Below are 15,004 nucleotides of genomic sequence, written 5' to 3' on the forward strand. Positions count from 1 at the left end.
TCAACCTGCGAGTCTTTGGCTGTTGGAGGAAACCCACGCGGTCACAGGGAGAACTTGCAAACTCCACCCAGCTGGTCCATGCTAGTGTTTATGTTCCACATGAGCTTTCTCCTCACCCTACTTCATCTCACACTATCCGTATATCCTTCGATTTCTTTCTCCACCATTTGCTTATCTAGCTTCCCCCTTAAATGTATCTATACTGTTCACCTCAACCACTCACTCTCTGTGATAGCGAGTTCCACATTTTCACCTGGGGAAAGATTTTTTTTCTTGAATTTCCTATTGGATTTATTAGTGACTCTTATATTTATGGCCCCTAGTTTTGGACTCCCCAGAAGTAGAAACATTTCCTCTGTGTTTACCTTATCAAACCTCTTCATAATTTTAAAGAAGCCTGTTCAGTATTTGTTGTATAAATATGTGTCTTGCTTTGGCTGTAGGGTTAGTGTAAGTAACTGATGCTTCATTTGATCCTTACAGGAGCCTAACCCATCAGCTGAAGATGACAGCACTAGCAATTCCCAGTTTACAGGAAGCACTATAAACCTTCAGGACTTGGAGTAACGTAGCTACAAAAACTGACAGTGGGATTCAGTTCCAGCTGATGAAACTTGCACTTTCTATGGAGCCAGACATAGCTCAGGAACCAGGAGGTTCAGACTGTGGATCTGAAACTGGTTGGGTGACCCGATGTTGGGAATCACTAAATTGGACATGATGGGTTTAACTTCGCTGCTGAAAGTAATATGTCCTCAAGATCGCGGGCTGCTGCAATTCTGCACCTAGAGCCTGGGGGCTAACTGAAACATGAACCTCGAATTTTAGGCTCCTGGAATCGGCAGCACAGGGAATGGCGACTGCTGGAGGAACAAGAGAAAACCTGGCACATTGACTCTGGGTTTAAACTTCCAGTTTTGTAGTGTCATCTCCTGGGGAAAAAGCTGCAGTTTTAATGTTAACATGAGGGCTGTGGAATTGAGAGTCATTCCCCTCAGAGAGGGAGAGTGCTTCTGTAAGTCATCACTGCATCTACCTGAGCTTTCTCTCAAATTTCAAACACTGACAGCTTCTAAATGTGCAGCTGTTAAAGCAACAAAGCTTAACTGTGGTCTCTGGCTGACAGGTGTGTATTGGAGTTTTACATTTCCTCTACATCTGCCTTAAAAGGGAGGGGTAGAGTATGTTCTGGGATCAGCTGGGGAGGGAATACAGCATCTCAAAACCTGCTGGATAATGTCCGATTCCTGCTGTTCCAATCTGGGCTGTTAAATATGACTTAATTGCACCACAGTGTGCATGAGATACAGAGCCTCATTACTCAAGTTCACTGCTGAGATTTTGAAACTGAGAGTCCAATTACGCGGAGCCCAGTGTTGGATTCTAAAATTGAAAGTAGGCAAAAAAGTCAGTCAGTAACTGTGCTTCTGAGATATGACAGTCATTATTGCACCTTATCTGGCCTCCCAGTGTTGGCTGGGGTGGGATTGTAAGAATGACTGTAGCTTAGCTCAGATGCTTAAATCGTGAGCCACTTTGGGTAAGATGGTGAACGTATCTAAGATCCGTCTCGTTCTGGATGAGTGAGTCTGGGGAGCGTGTCTAAAGTCTGTCTCGTTCTGGGTGAGTGAGTCTGGGGAGCGTGTCTAAAGTCTGTCTCGTTCTGGGTGAGTGAGTCTGGGGAGCATGTCTAAAGACTCTCATTCTGGGTGAGTGAGTCTGGGGAGCGTGTCTAAAGTCTGTCTCGTTCTGGGTGAGTGAGTCTGGGGAGCATGTCTAAAGACTCTCATTCTGGATGAGTGAGTCTGGGGAGCGTGTCTAAAGTCTATCTTCTGCTCTTTGGCCAGTTTGTCAGGGAAAGCGAACCTTTTGCTGTGGCAGCTCAGTCACCACAAATATCGCCTCCTTATCGGAAGTTTAAATATGTATATTTTAAATGTTTTTATATTGTACAGTATGTATATTTATTTATTCTTTTGTACATTTCTAAAGAATATTTGTTGAGAGAGAATTTGAGTGAGCAGAAATTGCTGAATTTGCACTCATTTCTACTGCCTTAACATAAATTACACCGTGAAGGGGGCAGTGACATTTTGTGGGGGGGAGGGGGAGGGGGGGGCGGAGGAAGTGGTGAGTTTTTAAAAAAAGTATTGTGCATTTACTGAGCTTTAAATCTCAGCGAGGATAGAAATGGACTCGGACAACTTTTAATTTTCACAATTAAACTGTTGGGCGAGGGAGGGGAAAATGCCTGCCCACCTTGTGCTTCGATGAAACAGGTTCCTACTTGTGCGATTCTAGCACAAACACAGTGTATGTTCTGTGTACAACTGCACGTGTTAGAACTTTTTAAATTAACGGCCTGGTTAATGCTTAAGATTTTGAAATTTAACAAAACTTACTACAATTTGTTTGTCTGCATTAAGGATTGAAGCAGTGTGGCCCGAACTCATGAAAGGCAGCAGATTTGTATTAAAATAAATGGAATTTTGCCACTTGTCTCCAGTTATTGACCTTTCCTTGGCAGTTTAGTGTTTTTAACAGTGGCAAGATTTACTGCAAAAAAAAAGCTAATAAGCCTTAGTACACATTAATACTTTGATCATTGATTTAAACAGTAGCACGTAACAGATTAGCATTACCTGTGCCTGGGAATGAGTCTCAGTCTCTAGGGCATAAAAACAAGAAATGCTGGAAATGCTCAGCAGGTCTGGCGGCATCTGTCGAGAGAGAAGCAGAGTTAACGTTTCAGGTCCGTAACCCTTCATCATCAGAACTGGCAAATGTTAGAAATGTAATAGGTTTTAAGCAAATAAAGCGGGGGTGGGGCAAGAGATAACAAAAGACAAGGTGTTGATAGGACAAAGTCACAGAGAATAACTGACCAGAAGGTCATGGAGCAAAGGCAAATGGTACGTTAATGGTGTGGTGAAAGACAAAGCATTAGTACAGAGAGGGTGTTAATTGACAGAAAAATGAACAGCCCTGGCCCAAAGCACAAACATGGATATGCAATGGCAAACAGTTAAAGAGCGCATGGATGAACTGCAACAATTGTTTATCCCTATCTGGCACAAAAGTAAAATGGGAAAGGTAGCCAAACCATGGCTTACAAGGGAAATTAGAGATAGCATTTGATCCAAGGAAGAGGCATATAAATTTGCCAGGAAAAACAACAGACCTGAGGATTGGGAGCAGTTTAGAATCCAGCAAAGGAGGACCAACGAATCGATTAAGAAGGGTAAAATAGAGTACGAGAGCAAGCTTGCGGGAAACATAAAAACTGACTGTAAAGGTTTCTATAGGTATGTAAAGAGAAAACGATTGGTGAAGACAAATGTAGGTCCCTTACAGTCAGAAACAGTGGAATATATTATGGGGAATAAAGAAATGGCTGACCAACTAAATGCATACTTTGGTTCTGTCTTCACAAGGGAAGACACAAATATCATACCAGAAATGTTGGGGAACACAGGGCTTAGTGAGAGAGAGGAACTGAAAGAAATCAGTATTAGTAAAGAAATGGTGTTGGGGAAATTGATGGGATTGAAGGCCGATAAATCCCCAGGGCCTGATGGTATGCATCCCAGAGTGCTTAAGGAAGTGGCCCTAGAAATAGTGGATGCATTGGTGGTCATCTTCCAAGATTCTATAGACTCTGGAACAGTTCCTACAGATTGGAGGGTAGCTAATGTAACCCCACTGTTTAAAAAGGGAGGTAGAGAGAAAGCAAGGAATTATGGAGCTGTCAGCCTGACGTCGGTAGTGGGGAAAATTCTAGAGTCCATTATCAAAGATTTTATAGCAGAGCACTTAGAGAACAGTGATAGAATCGGGCAGAGTCAGCATGGATTTATGAAAGGGAAATCATGCTTGTCAAATCTACTAGAATTCTTTGAGGATGTAACTAGTAGAGTTGATGAGGGGGAGCAGTAGATGTGGTTTATTTGGACTTTCAGAAGGCTTTCGTCAAAGTCTCACATAAGAGAGCATGTAAAATTAAAGCGCATGGGATTGGGGGTAGTGTATTGCGATGGATAGAAAATTGGTTGGTGGACAGGAAACAAAGAGTAGGAATAAATGGGTCTTTTTCAGAATGGCAGGCAGTGACTAGTGGGGGACTGCAGGGATCAGTGCTAGGAACCCAGCTATTCACAATATACATTAATGATTTAGATGAGGCAACTAAATGTAATATTTCCAAACTTGCAGATGATGCAAAACTGGGTGGGAGGGTGAGTTGTGAGGAGGATGCAGAGAGGCTTCAGGGTGATTTGGACAAGTTGAGTGAGTGGGCTAATGCATGGCAGATGCAGTATAATGTGGATAAATGTAAGGTTATCAAATGCTTTGATAGCATGAACAGAAAGGCAGCTTATTATCTGAATGGCTATAAACTGAGAGGGGAATATGCAACGAGACCTGGGTGTTCACGTACACCAGTCGCTGAAGGTAAGCATGCAGGTCCAACAGACAGTAAAAAAGGCAAATGGTATGTTGGCCTTCATAGCGAGAGGATTCGAGTACAGAAGCAGGGATAACTTGCTGCAATTATACAGGGCCCTGGTGAGGCCACACCTGGAATATTGTGTGCAGTTTTGGTCTTCTTGTCTGAGGAAGGATGTTCTTGCTCTAGAGGGAGTGCAGCGAAGGTTTACCAGACTGATTCCTGGGATGGCGGGACTGACATATGAAGAGAGATTGAGTCGGTTAGGATTATATTCGCTGGAGTTCAGAAGAGTGAGGGGGAATCTCATAGAAACCTATGAAATTCTAACAGGACTTGACAGGGTAGATGCAGGAAGGATGTTCCCGATGGGGAGTCCAGAACCAGGGGTCATAGTCTAAGGATATGGGGTAAACCTTTCAGGACTGAGATGAGGAGAAATTTCTTCACCCTGAGAGTGGTGAGCCTGTGGAATTCGCTACCACAGAAAGCAGTTGAAGCCAAAGCATTGTATGTTTTCAAAAAGGAATTAGATAGAGCTCTTGGGTTGAAAGGGATCAAAGGGTATGGGGCGAAAGCCGGAACAGGCTACTGAGTTGGATGATCAGCCATGATCATAATGAATGGCGGAGCAGGCTTGAAGGGCCGAATGGCCTACTCCTGCTCCTATTTTCTATGTTTCTATGGTTAAAAAATGAATGGTGAAACGAACGACTAAAATAAAGAAAAAATAATAAATGAAAAATGACTAAAAATAAAAAGGGGAGCCTGTCATGCTCTGAAATGATTGAACTCAATGTTCAGTCCGGCAGGCTGGAGCGTGCCTAATCGGTAAATGAGATGCTGTTCCTCGAGCTTGCATTGATGTTCACTGGAACACTGCAGCAAACCTAGGACAGAGATGTGGGCATGAGAGCAGAAGGGGTGTTGAAATGGCAAGCAACAGGAAACTCGGGGTCGTGTTTTCAGTTTGAGCGAAGGTGTTCCGCAAAGCGTTCACCCAGTCTGAGTTTGGTCTCTCCAATGTAGTGGAGTCCACATTGTGAGCAGCAAATACAGTATACTACATTTGAAAGAAGTACAAGTAAATCGCTGCTTCACCTGAATGGAGTGTTTGGGGCCTTGGGTAGTGAAGAGACAGGAGGTAAAAGGACAGGTGTAACACCTCCTGCGATTGCATGGGAAGTGATGAGGTGTTGGGGGTAATGGAGGAGTGGATGAGGGTGGCGCAGAGGGAATGATCCCTTCAGAATGCTGACGGGAGGGGAAGATACGTTTGGTCGTGGCATCACGCTGGAAATGGTGGAGGATGCTCCTTTGGATGTGGAGGCTGGTGGGGTGGAAAGTGAGGACAAGGAGTTAAGGAGAATATCACAGTTGTACTGCGGGAGGACACCTCAGAGGGGTCATGCAGCGAGGCACTATGGGTGGAGCTCAGGAATAGGAAGGGTGCAGTCACGATGGTCGGGGTTTGCTACAGGCCTCCCAACAGCCAGTGGGAGGTAGAGGAGCAGATATGTAGACAGATTTTGGAAAGATGTAAAAGTAACAGGGTTGTGGTGGTGGGTGATTTTAACTTCCCCTATATTGACTGGGACTCACTTAGTGCCAGGGGCTTGGATGGGGCAGAATTTGTGAGGAGCATCCAGGAGGGCTTCTTGAAACAGTATGTAGATAGTCTAACTAGGGATGGGGCCATTCTGGACCTGGTATTGGGGAATGAGCCCGGCCAGGTGGTCGAAGTTTCAGTGGGGGAGCATTTTGGGAGCAGTGACTATAATTCCATAAGTTTTAAGGTACTTGTGGATAAGGATAAGAGTAGTCCTCGGGTGAAGGTGCTAAATTGGAGGAAGGCTAATTATAACAATATTAGGCAGGAACTGAAGAATTTAGATTGGGGGCGGCTGTTTGAGGGTAAATCAACATCTGACATGTGGGAGTCTTTCAAACGTCAGTTGATTAGAATCCAGGACCAGCATGTTCCTGGGAGGAAGAAAGACAAGTTTGGCAAGTTTCGGGAAGCTTGGATAAAACGGGATATTGTGAGCCTAGTCAAAAAGAAAAAGGAAGCATTTGTAAGGGCTGGAAGGCTAGGAACAGATGAAGCACTTGAGGAATATTAAGACAGTAGGAAGGAACTTAAGCAAGGTTAGGAGGGCTAAAAGGGGTCATGAAAAGTCATTGGCAAACAGAATTAAGGAAAATCCCAAGGCTTTTTATACATATATAAAGAACGAGGGTAACCAGGGAAAGGGTTGGCCCACTCAAGGACAGAGATGGGAATCTATGTGTGGAGACAGAGGAAATGGGCGAGGTGCTAAATGAGTACTTTGCATCAGTATTCACCAAAGAGAAGGACTTGGTGGATGATGAGCCTAGGGAAGGGAGTGCAGATAGTCTCAGTCATTTCATTATCAAAAAGGAGGAGGTGTTGGGTGTCTTGCAAAGCATTAAGGTAGATAAGTCCCCAGGGCCTGATGGGATCTACCCTAGAATACTGAGGGAGGCAAAGGAAGAAATTGCTGGGGCCTTGACAGAAATCTTTGCATCCTCATTGGCTACAAGTGAGGTCTCAGAGGACTGGAGAATAGCCAATGTTGTTCCTTTGTTTAAGAAGGGTGGCAAGGATAATCCAGGAAATTATAGGCCGGTGAGCCTTACGTCAGTGGTAGGGAAACTATTAGAGAGGATTATTCGGGACAGGATTTACTCCCATTTGGAAACAAATGAACTTATTAGCGATGGCAGCAAGGTTTTGTGAAGGGGAGGTCATGTCTTACTAATTTGATTGAGTTTTTTGGGGAAGTGACGAAGATGATTGATGAAGGAAGGGCAGTGGATGTTATCTATATGGACTTTAGTAAAGCCTTTGACAAGGTCCTGCATGGCAGACTGGTACAAAAGGTGAAGTCACACGGGATCAGAGGTGAGCTGGAAAGATGGATACAGAACTGGCTCGGTCATAGAAGACAGAGGGTAACAGTGGATGGGTGCTTTTCTGAATGGAGGGATGTGACTAGTGGTGTTCCGCAGGGATCAGTGCTGGGACTTTTGCTGTTTGTAGTATATATAAATGATTTGGAGGAAAATGTAGCTGGTCTGATTAGTAAGTTTGCGGACGACACAAAGGTTGGTGGAGTTGCTGATAGTGATGAGGATTGTCAGAGGATACAGCAGGATATAGATCGGTTGGAGACTTGGGCGGAGAAATGGCAGATGGAGTTTAATCTGGACAAATGTGAGGTAATGCATTTTGGAAGGTCTAATGCAGGTGGGAGGTATACAGTAAATGGCAGAACCCTTCGGAGTATTGACAGGCAGAGAGATCTGGCGTACAGGTCCACAGGTCACTGAAAGTGGCAACGCAGGTGGATAAGGTAGTCAAGAAGGCATATGGCATGCTTGCCTTCATCGGTCGGGGCATAGAGTATAAAAATTGGCAAGTCATGTTGCAGCTGCACAGAACCTTAGTTAGGCCACACTTAGAATATTGTGTGCAATTCTGGTCGCCACACTACCAGAAGGACGTGGAGGCTTTGGAGAGGGTACAGAGGAGGCTTACCAGGATGTTGCCTGGTCTGGAGGGCATTAGCTATGAGGAGAGGTTGGAAAAACTCGGATTGTTTTCACTGGAACGACGGAGGTGGAGGGGCGACATGATAGAGGTTTACAAAGTTATGAGCGGCATGGACAGAGTGGATAGTCAGAAGCTTTTTCCCAGGGTGGAAGAGTCAGTTACTAGGGGACAAAGGTGCGAGGGGCAAAGTTTAGAGGGGATGTGCGAGGCAAGTTTTTTACACAGAGGGTGGTGAGTGCCTGGAACTTGTTGCCGGGGGAGGTGGTGGAAGCAGGTACGATAGCGACGTCTTGACAAATACATGAATAGGAAGGGAATAGAGGGATATGGGCCCCGGAAGTGCACAAGGTGTTAGTTTAGGCAGGCATCAAGATCGGTGCATGCTTGGAGGGCCGAATGGCCTGTTCCTGTGCTGTACTGTTCTTTGTTCTTTGTCACAGTTCTGGGAGGGAGGGTGAGGGTAGAGGTGTGGGAAATGAGCTGGACATGGTTAAGGGTCCTGTCAACCACAGTAGGGGGGGAATCCTCAGTTGAGGAAGAAGGAAGACATGTCAGAAGTGCTGTCGTGGAAGGTTGCATTATCAGAGCAGATGGGTCGGAGATGGAGAAACTGAGACAATGGACTGGAGTCTTTACAGGAGGCAGGGTGTGAAGAAGTGTAGTCGAGGTAGATGGGGGCGTCAGTGGGCTTATAATGAATATTAGACTGCCTATCTGCAGAGATGGAGACAGGAGTCAGGAAGGGAAGGGAAGTGTCAGAGATGGACGATGTAAAGATGAGAGAAGGGTGGAAATTAGAAGCAAAGTTGAAGTTTTCCAGTTCGGGGCGGGAGCAGGAAGCAGCCATCAATGTACCGGAAAAAAAGTTGGAGGGGTCCTGTGTAGAACTGGAACAAGGAATGTTTGACATATCCCACAAAAAGACAGGCATAACTAGGACTGATGTGGGTATCCATAGCAACACCTTTTACTAGAAGGAAGTGAGTGGAGTTGAAGGAGAAGTTGTTCAATGTGAGAACAAGTTCAGCCAGGCAGAGGAGGGTGGTGGTGGATGGGGACTGGTTGGTCCTCTGTTCAAGGAAGATGCGGAGAGTCCTCAAACCGTCCTGGTGGAGGATGGAGGTATAGAGAGATTGGACCTCCCATCGTGAAGTGGAGGCAGTTGGGGCCAGGAAACTGGAAATTGTCAGAATGACGTAGGGCATTAGAAGAGTCACGGATGTAGGTAGGAAGAGACTGGACCAGGGGAGAAAAGATAGAGTCAAGATAGGAAGAAATAAGTTCAGTAGGGCAGGAGCAGGCTGACACAAATGGTCTGCTGGGACAGTCCTGTTTGTGGATTTTAGGAAGGAGGTAGAAGCGGGCTGTCCGGTAAAGGCCTGCTCGGGTCTGCAAATGAGACCCCACCCGACCCTGCCCGAGTCCTTCCATTTTTTCCCGCGCCTGACCCGACCATCAGTTAACTTACCTTCCGTTTTTCACTTTGTTCACTACTTGCACAAGCTTAAAATAACTGTAACAAAACCACCTTTAAAATCCAAAAAGTAAATTAACATTAAAGTCACATACCTGAGGTGGTGATAGAGCATGTCCGATCCGGCCTGACTCCACCCGAGCCCAAATGCCAGACCCAGAAGTGCGGACCGAACCCGACACATCGTTGGGTCCCGTCCTGTTGGTTTTGGGTCGCGTGGCAGGCGTTAAATGTCTGGGGTTGCGGGACTATGAGGTTGGAAGCTGCAGAGGTGGATCTCCAGAGGTGATGAGGTTAGTGACAGTCCTGTGGACAGTAGCTTGATGTTCGGTGGTGGGGTCATGGTCCAGGGAGATGTAGGAAGCAGTGTCTGTGAGTTGGCGTTGAGTTTCTGCAAGGTAGAGGTCGGTACGCCAGACAACAACAGCACCAACCTTGTCTGCAGGTTTGATGACAATGTCGGGATTTAGACCTGAGAGAACAGAGTGCAAGTTCAGAGGGGGACAGGTTAGAGTGAGTGAGCAGAGTGGAGAAATTGATACAGCCAATGTCTCGCCGACAGTTTTCAATGAAAAGATCAAGAGCAGTGGGTAAGAGACCAGAGGGAGGGGACCGGCTGGAGGGAGAATGCTGGAGGCAGGTGAATGGGTCTGCTGGTCGGGGGGAGAATTCCTGATCAAAGAAGTAAGCCCGAAGGCGACGGAAGAAGAGCTTAGCGTCATGCCAAGCGCGAAATTTATTGAGGTGGGGGCGTAAGGGGATAAAACTGAGTCCTGTGCTGAATACAGAACGTTCAGCGTCAGAGAGGGAGTCTCTAGGGCAGTCGTCTTCTGATGTTCCCTCTTCGAAATTTCTCCCACATCACCCTTTTTACTCTCCTTACTGCACACATGTATTCCTTAACAGCTATTCTACTTCCTTTTCTTAGGATGCCCCTACTCCTTTTTAAGTATGTCTTGCATAAGAACTAGGAGCAGGAGTAGGCAATTCAGCCCCTCGAGCCTGCTCCGCCATTCAATACGATCATGGCTGATCTCATCTCGGCCTGAACTCCACTTTCCTGCCCGTTCTCCATAATCCTTCAACCCATTACTAATTAAAAATCTGTCTATCTCCTCCTTAAATTTACTCAATGTCCCGGCATCCACCTCACTCTGGGGTAGTGAATTCCACAGACTCACAACCCTTTGAGAGAAGTAATTTCTCCTCATCTCAGTTTTAAATCCACTACCCCTTATCCTAAAACTATGACCTCTCGTTCTAGATTGCCCCACAAGAGGAAACATCCTCTCTGTGTCTACTTTGTCAATCCCCTTAATCATCTTATATACCTCAATTAGATTTCCTCTCATTCTTCTAAACTCCAGAGAGTAAAGGCCTAAACTGCTCAATCTCTCTTCATAAAACAAGCCCCTCATCCCTGGAATCAATCTAGTGAACCTCCTCTGAACTGCCTCCAATGCAACTACATCCCTCCTCAAGTAAGGGGACCAAAACTGTACGCAATACTCCAGGTGCGGTCTCACTAATGCCTTGTACAGTTGTAGCAACACTTCCCTACTTTTATACTCTATTCCTTTAGCAATAAATGCCAAAATTCCATTTGCCTTCCTTATCACCTGCTGTATCTGCAAACTAGTTTTCTGCGATTCATACATGAGGACACCCAGATCCCTCTGCACCGAAGCACTCTGAGGTTTCTCTCCATTTAGATAATAATTTGCCTTTCTATTCTTCCGACCAAAATGGATAACCTCACACTTATCCACGTTAAACTTCATCTGCCAAATTTTGGCCCATTCACCTACCTATCCATATCCATTTGTAAATTTCTTATTTCTTTATTGCAACTTATTATCCACCTATTTTAATGTCATCTGCAAATTTGGCTATAGTACCTTCTATCCCTGCATCCAAGTCATTAATATAGATTGTAAATAGTTGGGGCCCGAGGACCGAACCCTGTGGCACCCCACTAGTTACATCTTGCCAACCAGAAAAAGGTCCATTTATCCCGACTCTCTGTTTTCTGTTGGTTAGCCAATCCTCTATCCAAGCTAATAAATTGCCCCTAGCCCCATGTGATCTTACCTTGTGTATTAACCTTTTGTGCAGCACCTTATCAAATGCCTTCTGGAAGTCCAGATAAACTACATCTACAGGATCCCCATTATCCACTTTGCTTGTTACAGCTTTGAAGAACTCTAGCAAATTCGTCAATGATGTCATGCGGCCAGAATATGCCACATGGCCTTGGTTGATCAGAGATCACAAGTAATGTGATGAACAGCTATGTCGTGTTTTAATTATTCCTGTTTTCTCTCTGTCTGGTCACTGTCACATCCACCCTTTCTGTCCTTTGGATTAGTTTCACTGTTAGGAAAGCAGACTGAGCACTATAATGGGAGTGGGCTAAAGTAATGCAATTTGAGAATTTGAATTCAGTTCTTCTTTAAAAATCTGTCTGGAAATAAAAAGCTGATATTATGAAACTGTCGGATTGTCATAAAAACCCAACTGGTTCACGAATGTTTATAGTGGGAAGCCAGATTTGGTTAATAATCTTCTTCTTCTTCTTTGGCCTCCTTGTCTCGGGAGACAATGGGTAAGCGCCTGGAGGTAGTCAGTGGTTTGTGAAGCAGCACCTGGAGTGGCTATAAAGGCCAATTCTAATCTAACAGTAAGGAAACATTTATCTAACAGTGATCAGAATTGGACTGAATTCAGTGATAGCTTTAAAAAGAAGAAACACAGTACAGTTACTAAGGTTCTAGATCTTGGCAATTCTAACTTTAACTGGATTGAGATAGAGATAAACAGCAAACTGGTCAAAACGGATTGGGTAAAACTACAGATGAACCGTGGGTGTTTGAAAAATAATTTGGCTTAATACAAAATGAATATCTACCCCCTAAGAGGCAAGAGCTTTCATATCAAATAAAGCAGCCACACTCACAAAAGAGGTGAGATAACAAAATTCAAGGAAAGAGGGTCCAACAGTGCAAAGACTAGATCCCAGGGACTGGGAGAGAGACAATGAACAGCAAAGTAAGACAAACAAGTTAGCAAGAGCTGTAAAAAAGAAACTTGAGCGGGATATCAAGATTCACAATTTTTACAGTTATATTAGAAGAAAGGATAATGTGGGCCATTTAAAAACAGGTGTCTGTAATGTTGCAAATGGAAATAAGGAATTAGCAGACCTGTTGAACGACAGCTTTATGTGAGTCTTCACAGTTGAGGAAGAGATAAGATACCAGACATTCCAGAAAACTAATAATGTAGCAAGGGCTGAAACTCACTAAAGTTAATGGAAGCAAGAAAACAGAATTAGAAAAAAATAATGGCACTAAAGACTGACAAGTCCCTGGGATCTGAGGTTTCTATCTCGGGTTTTGAAGGAAGTAGGTGAGGCAATTGCAGATGCTTTAGCCATAATCTTCCTAAGTGCTCTCGATTCAGGAATTGTCCCTTTAGATTGGAAAATTGCAAATGTAACTCTGTTATTTTAGAAAGGTGAGAAAGAAACCAGGAAATTATAGACCTGTTAGTCTAACATCTGTTGTAGGGAGGTTATTGGAATCTATAATTAAGGACAGGGTGACTGAGCACTTAGATAAATGTGAGCTGATTAGAGAGGGCCAACATGGGTTTGTAAAGCAAAAACAAAATACTGCAGATGCTGGAAATCTGAAATAAAGACAGAAAATGTTGGAAATACCCAGCAGGTCAGGCAGCATCTGAGGAGAGGCCTGGCTAATGTTTCAGGTCGATGACCTTTCTGATGTAATGTTAGCCTTGATAACTAAGGGGCTAGAATAATAGAGGAAATCTAGCAACAGCTACATACAGCCCTGGTTAGACCACATTTGGAGTACGGTGTACAGTTTCGGACACTACACTTTAGAATATATTGTCCTTGGAGCGTAATTCATCAGAATGTTATCAGGGCTCCATGGGTTAGATTATGGAGAGATGTTATATAACCTAGGCTTGTATTTCTTGGAATGTACATCAGGTTATTTAATTAAGGTTTTTAAGATTTTGAAAGGAATTGATCAGGTTGATAGAAACCTTTTGGGTGAGCGAGGTGGGGTTGGGGGACAGGGGGTGGTCTTTGCTGGTGGTAGAGTCTTAAGGGGACTAGGACAAAGTTAAAATCAGAGCCAGGCCATTCAGGAGAGAAGTTAGAAAACACTTATTCGTGCAAGGAGTGGTAGAAGTGTAGAACTCTCTCCCACCAAAAGCATTAGATGCTGGGGCTCAATTAATAATTTTAAATCTATCAAAAGATTTCCGCTAGATATGGGTATAAAAGGATATGGAGCCAAGGTAGCCAGATGGAGTTAGACTGTCATTTAAAGGCAGAACAGGATTGAGGGGTTGAATCACCTACTGGTGCTCCTCGTGTCTCTTTAGGGAAGGATACCTGCTGTCCTGGGAGCTGGATGTTAAACATCATTACAGAAGGAATTTAATTTTAATGTCATTCCAGCCTTTAGTTCACTGATTAGAGCCCCAGACAGAGCAAGCTTGATGGCATACCCAATGTACTGATGTGCAGCTGAGTGTGGATGATGCAGTATCAGTCAGCATGAACCCCTGACAGCTGCTTTTACACCACACTCAGGCACTGTATCCCCAATAAATGTTAGCTCTGTCAGGTAGAAGAGGGGAGGATGAATAAGTTAATATATCCTCAAAGGATGGGTTGCTGTACTAAACCTCTTCCCCTTTCTATTCATTTAAGTCTCTCCTTAAAACCTGCCTCTTTAACCAAGCTTTCGGTCACCTGTCCTAACATCATCTCGTGTGGTTCAGTGTCAAATTTGTTTGATTTTTACTGCTGTGAAGTGCCTTGGGATGTTTTTGCTACGTCAATGGTGCTGTATAAAAGCAAGTTATTGTTGTTGCACTGGTAATCTGGTCTTGGCTGTCATAGCATTTTAACCTGATTTGAAATAGATGTTCTCTGTCTGATTTCTCACAGCACTAACTCGCATCATTTTGTGAAAGAGGAAGGCAAATAGTCACATTTATTTCAATAACTCATAGCATTTCTATGAATACAAACTTACACTGCTACATAAACAAGACAACTAAAACTTTTCGATGCTCAGGACAGCTGATTATGTCTGTAGGGTTGGTGTAGTTTGGAAGGAAGCAAGTCGACGAGGGCTCCTTGAAATAAAACATTGCAAACCATGAGCCTCGGCCGATCTGTACAATGCAGTGATCGACGCAGAACGTTTGAACACATTGACATGTGTGCATGCACATTTCATTCCTTCATAAACAGTACAGTTAGAAGCTAAAGTAGTACTCGTTCTCCTCCTTCTCCTTGTCGGTGGTGACTTGGCTCTCCTGCTCCAGCTCCTTCATTAAAGGTGGGTTTGATCGGAACACAAGCTTCCTCCCAGTCTGTGAAGACAAGTAGAAATTGGTGTCAGAATTCACAAAGACTCCACCTGGCCCTGAAATGCCACTCGGTGCCTGTGGTCTGCAG

The 15,004-nt window shown here is 44.4% G+C and overlaps 2 protein-coding genes across 3 annotated transcripts in view; one reads left to right on the forward strand and one right to left on the reverse strand.

Moving 5' to 3' along the window:
* The window catches only part of LOC137380294 (zinc finger protein ZXDC-like), a 30,845-nt gene extending 28,344 nt beyond the window's left edge, over window positions 1-2,501 (forward strand). The window contains exon 10 of the mRNA XM_068052196.1: window positions 484-2,501. Within this exon, the coding sequence (XP_067908297.1) occupies window positions 484-567 (84 nt within the window). The 3' untranslated portion in view covers window positions 568-2,501. The remainder of the gene's footprint in view (window positions 1-483) is intronic.
* A 12,032-nt stretch (window positions 2,502-14,533) lies between these two features.
* cfap100 (cilia and flagella associated protein 100) overlaps window positions 14,534-15,004 on the reverse strand; it is a 78,058-nt gene continuing 77,587 nt past the window's right edge. For both annotated transcript variants that reach the window (XM_068052197.1, XM_068052198.1), the window contains exon 16: window positions 14,534-14,919. In XM_068052197.1, coding sequence (XP_067908298.1) covers window positions 14,803-14,919 — 117 coding nt within the window. In that variant the 3' untranslated portion in view covers window positions 14,534-14,802. The remainder of the gene's footprint in view (window positions 14,920-15,004) is intronic.

This window comes from Heterodontus francisci, chromosome 19 (genome assembly GCF_036365525.1).
Source record: "Heterodontus francisci isolate sHetFra1 chromosome 19, sHetFra1.hap1, whole genome shotgun sequence".
NCBI lineage: Eukaryota > Metazoa > Chordata > Chondrichthyes > Heterodontiformes > Heterodontidae > Heterodontus > Heterodontus francisci.